The 4,666-nt window shown below is 38.6% G+C and overlaps 1 protein-coding gene across 1 annotated transcript in view; it reads right to left on the reverse strand.

Annotated features, from left to right (window-relative positions):
• LOC124035235 (B-cell linker protein-like) overlaps nucleotides 1–3,343 on the reverse strand; it is a 38,615-nt gene extending 35,272 nt beyond the window's left edge. Inside the window, exon 1 of the mRNA XM_046348679.1 lies at nucleotides 3,214–3,343. Coding sequence (XP_046204635.1) covers nucleotides 3,214–3,222 — 9 coding nt within the window. The 5' untranslated portion in view covers nucleotides 3,223–3,343. The remainder of the gene's footprint in view (nucleotides 1–3,213) is intronic.
• Nucleotides 3,344–4,666: the final 1,323 nt, after the last annotated feature.

A 4,666-nucleotide genomic window follows, 5' to 3' on the forward strand; every position in this document is an offset into this window, starting at 1 on the left:
CAAAAATAAACACTACCATTCAAAGGTTTGGGGTCATTTAGAAATGTTCTTGTTTTTGAAAAAAAGCTACTTTTTTGTCCATTAAAATAATTAAAATTGATCAGAAATACAGTGTAGACATTGTTAATGTTGTAAATGACTATTGTAGCTGGAAACTACTGATTTTATGGAATATCTACATAGGCATTCTCAGCAACCATCACCCCTGTGTTCCAATGGCACGTTGTGTTAGCAAATCCAAGTTTATAATTTTAAAATGCACGTTTCTTTCAAAAACAAGGACATGTCTAAGTGACCCCAAATGTATGAACGGTTGTCTATATTTGTTATACACTAGCCTTGCATGCAGAAATAAACTATTTACACAATTTAACAAATTATCTAGTGAAGCCACAACAATGTGTGTATCTGGGAGGGGAGGTTAAGGGAGGCTACATTGTGTGGCACACTGAACCTATGATGAAACAGAAATAAAAACAGGTGACTAAAATCAGGAAGTGAATATGGCTGTGTTTTCCCACAAGGCTGATTCTCAGCAGGGATGGTCAGAGAGGAGAGGAAGGATTGATGTAAATTATCACAAAAATAGAGATAGGGGGATGGACAGGGGAGAATGAGACTGGGAGAATAGAGAAACGGCAAGAGAAGCACAGTTTGAGTTGATTCATCTGTTTAATATTTAGATTTCCTGTGTGTGGACATTGTTAATGAACAAAGCCAGCCCCATAACATGGTATTTTCTGTTCTACAGTATCCTAATTCTTAAAAACAGTGTGTCATTGTCAATAAATCAATTTCAAGTAATCAATCAATGAACATTTGATAGACTCCAGGATTCTTTGGCATTATGGTTAGCAACGTGAAGGTCTGTGTATTCAGTGTAAAGGAAGATATCATGACTGATATGTATGCCTCAGGTCGACAAAACCTTGAATATCATTTCCCCAATTATCACAGTCCTAGGCCCCATCTTTAACATATTTATGTCCTGCCACATTGTCTTAAATCATTAGCATGTCATGTTTTGTGTTGAACGAGTTCATTTAATCATGTGGGTTTTTTCTACCTTAGAAGTAGTTGGTTATTAGATCAAAAGTCACTGAAACATGTCGATGGCCAAATATAGAAAAGCACAGCAAGTAAGCTGAGGAATCCTTACTTTGTTATCGTTTGTGTCCAAGGAGTCTAAATCTGTCATTTCAGAATGCATGTTCCTTATCCAACCAACAGTATCTGTGGAATCTCTTTCAAATAGCAACCTCTTGCTTTTCACACAGTCTGAAACACCCGCAGTCTAATATAAGAGCTGCCAACTTCTTTAAAAAGGTTTATAGCTCACCCCATATTCAAACTTTGTCAGACGTTTCCTACGTCATGTGTTCCAAAGTCAAACTGACTTTAACAAGACAACAATACACACAAGACCTCATATCTTGTTGGGATCTTTACTGTCTGCATTAGGAGAGATATTTATGGTAACCCATAAAGATGCTGCCAATGTTTCCCATTCTTTAGGGATCGAGGTTGCAGATTTGAACAATATCTACAGTGAAATCTACTAGAGGGTGTTGTGTCCCAAATAAAATGTCACCCTGTGCCCTGGTCAAAAGTGCACTACAAAGGAAGGGAGCAGGAAATGTGTTCAATAATGAGCTCGGCTTGACTTTAGACCACATCTGAGGTATGAAAACCATACCTCTAAGCCAGGGTGAGTAGTCACCAAAAAGAAGGGCATTGTTACGGACCCTGGGAAACCATAAGCCACAGGAGGAAAAGGGAAATGACCTTGTGACTGTGAACCTTGTCTGATGCAAACAGGGACAGTGGCGTCTGGTCCTGTCAACACCTGGTTAAAGTGCAATGGTACAGACATACATGTATTGGGTAACTCTTTCTTGAGATTTCTCTTAGTCTATTTCACATCATGGCACATTACTATTGTATAAGCATAACCATAAGCGATTATGGATATCTTCCTTGTATGTGTACATAGCTACTACGACCACTTCCAAGAGGTCTGGACCTTTATGGCAGAGGTCAGGTGATTGTGGCTCTCCATGTGCATTTGCTCACTTCCCTTCAATGATTTAAACGAAAATGACTAATATTAGAAATATGGTGGAATCTCTCTAGCCCATGCACAGCTATCCTAGGCTTTTAAATGTGTGGGAAGTAGCCTAGTGAACGAGTGTACACAAAGGAAAGGAGACATTATTGGCAGTGGTACACACCAAGCAAGCCATGCTTCAATTTTCCTTTCAATCACTGCACGATCATTATTTAATAACAAATACATCATTAACACACACGGAAATAACAGCAATTGATGGACATTGACATGTTGCTATGGAAACCTTTAATTTAGGGAATTATTTTTTAGGAAACATTCCTTAACATAATCCTATAGGCATTACATTGTGTTGGTGTTTATATTGGGATCTTGTGTAGACAGTGGTTGAACGCAATAACTGGGAACACTTATCAACAATAAAGCCACTGTACGAAAAGTGGAAAGTCCACGCTGCCTTTATAAAAGTCTGACGCATCATTAAAACAATATTCACAGTCTTCCATACTGTAATGAAGGTAGAAGGTATACTACTGTATTTCCAATAGCTTGTGAACAAGATCAGAAGATGTAATGTTATACACCAGCATTTCCTAAACTCGGTGCACGTTTTGGTTTTTGCCCTAACACTACACAGCTGACAGGTGCACGTTTTGGTTTTTGCCCTAACACTACACAGCTGACAGGTGCACGTTTTGGTTTTTGCCCTAACACTACACAGCTGACAGGTGCACGTTTTGGTTTTTGCCCTAACACTACACAGCTGACAGGTGCACGTTTTGGTTTTTGCCCTAACACTACACAGCTGACAGGTGCACGTTTTGGTTTTTGCCCTAACACTACACAGCTGACAGGTGCAGGTTTTGTTTTTTACCCTAATATTACACAGCTGATTCGAATTATCAAAACTTGATGATGAGTTGATTATTTGAATAAGCTGTGCTACGCTAGGGCAAAAAACTAAATGTGCACCCCTTGGCATCCCGAGGACCGAGTTTGAGAAACCCTGTTATAGGCAAATAGGCCTAGGTGCAACTTCCTTTAATCAACACGAAGTGAGAAGTCTCTATACGAATAGAAAAGTGTATATGCTCCATTGCTGTCTGATTCTTTTGAGAAGGTAAAAAAATCAAAATGTACATTACCATTGTCATGATTCAGGTGTCTCTCTCTTCTCAAATCATGAGGAAATTAATTTGTTGCTGGCCTCACATGCAAATAGGCTATAGAGAAAGAGGGGGACAAGGGATACAGAAGTGAGTGTGAACAGGTAGGTCAGCACACTAGTATTCTGCCAGCAGCACAAACGATGACGTCAAATTGGTATGGTAATAACAAAACCTTCAAAATAAAAGGATGCTGTTCAAAACATTGCAATGTGGATAACTAATTCAAATTATGTGGAATTTTAATCAGTTGCCACTTTCAATGTGCCAATAGGAAAATGCAATAAGTCATTTATGAAAACAAATACAAAATATGGTTTTAAAATATATATTTTTTAAGACCAATAATGAAAAAATACAATGTTGACACAGGTATATTGAGAATATTGTAGAGAACATTTCTACCTGTCTCAGCTAAAGTGGGGTGGAAAATATTCAGTGGGGTCTCTACTAACCAAATATGGTTAGTTTTGAAGGGGGACTGTGTCACACGGCCTGCTGCTGGCTTTTCACTCCGCCCCCTCTATATTGCCTAATGCAATACACTGTAATAGACTGTACATGTGATACATATTGGCTTGTAGAGAACTGATCTACCTGTCTCCGCCAAAGTGGAGTGGAAAATACTCAGTAGTCTCTACTAACTAAATATGTTTAGGTTTGGAGGAGCACTGTGTTGGAGACATGCATTTAGTCCTGCATGTTATAATAATTCCAAAACAATTAATGATTGTACTGTTGTGTTGAATATCAGTTGTAAATACAACACACTTTAATACCTTGCTTTGTTTGTTTCCAGTGTGAAATACAATATAAACAAAGACACAATGTGAACCATGATGGACTGGCATACCTGTTAACAACCTAGATCAACCTAATGGTGATCAAATCAATTCCACTTCTAAACATAAACGCACAGGTAGTAAATGTGCAGCAGAACTCAGTAGACAAACAATTTGGACCTGCATTCCAGATATTCTTGTACTTTATGTTTCTCGTGTAAGGTCAAAAGTCACCATTGTAATGTGAAAACCTGTATCCCCATCTCGCTTTATTGATCTTCCAGCAGTTGGCAATGAAAGGTTGACCTACAGATTGAGCTCTGCTAATATGATCTCAGCCCATGATCTCCTCCACAATCACAGATTCTACTCTCAAAATTGCTGTCAGAATGAAGTGGTGCTGGGTATGTACAACACAGTCCCCCTCTTAAACACATATTTGATTAGTAGAGACCCTACTGAGTATTTCCCACCCCACTAGCTGAGACAGGTAGAAAAGTAATCTCTACAAGCCAATAAGTATTCCATATACCGTGTATAGCATTGCAGTGAGTGGAGTAAGGAGTCACTAGTACTCTGTATTAAACCCATTGCCCAGCACAAGAGACCCATTTATGTTTTGCAGACTCTATTGAGTAATTCCAGTAACA

This window comes from Oncorhynchus gorbuscha, linkage group LG05, assembly GCF_021184085.1.
Source record: "Oncorhynchus gorbuscha isolate QuinsamMale2020 ecotype Even-year linkage group LG05, OgorEven_v1.0, whole genome shotgun sequence".
In the NCBI taxonomy this organism is placed as follows: domain Eukaryota; kingdom Metazoa; phylum Chordata; class Actinopteri; order Salmoniformes; family Salmonidae; genus Oncorhynchus; species Oncorhynchus gorbuscha.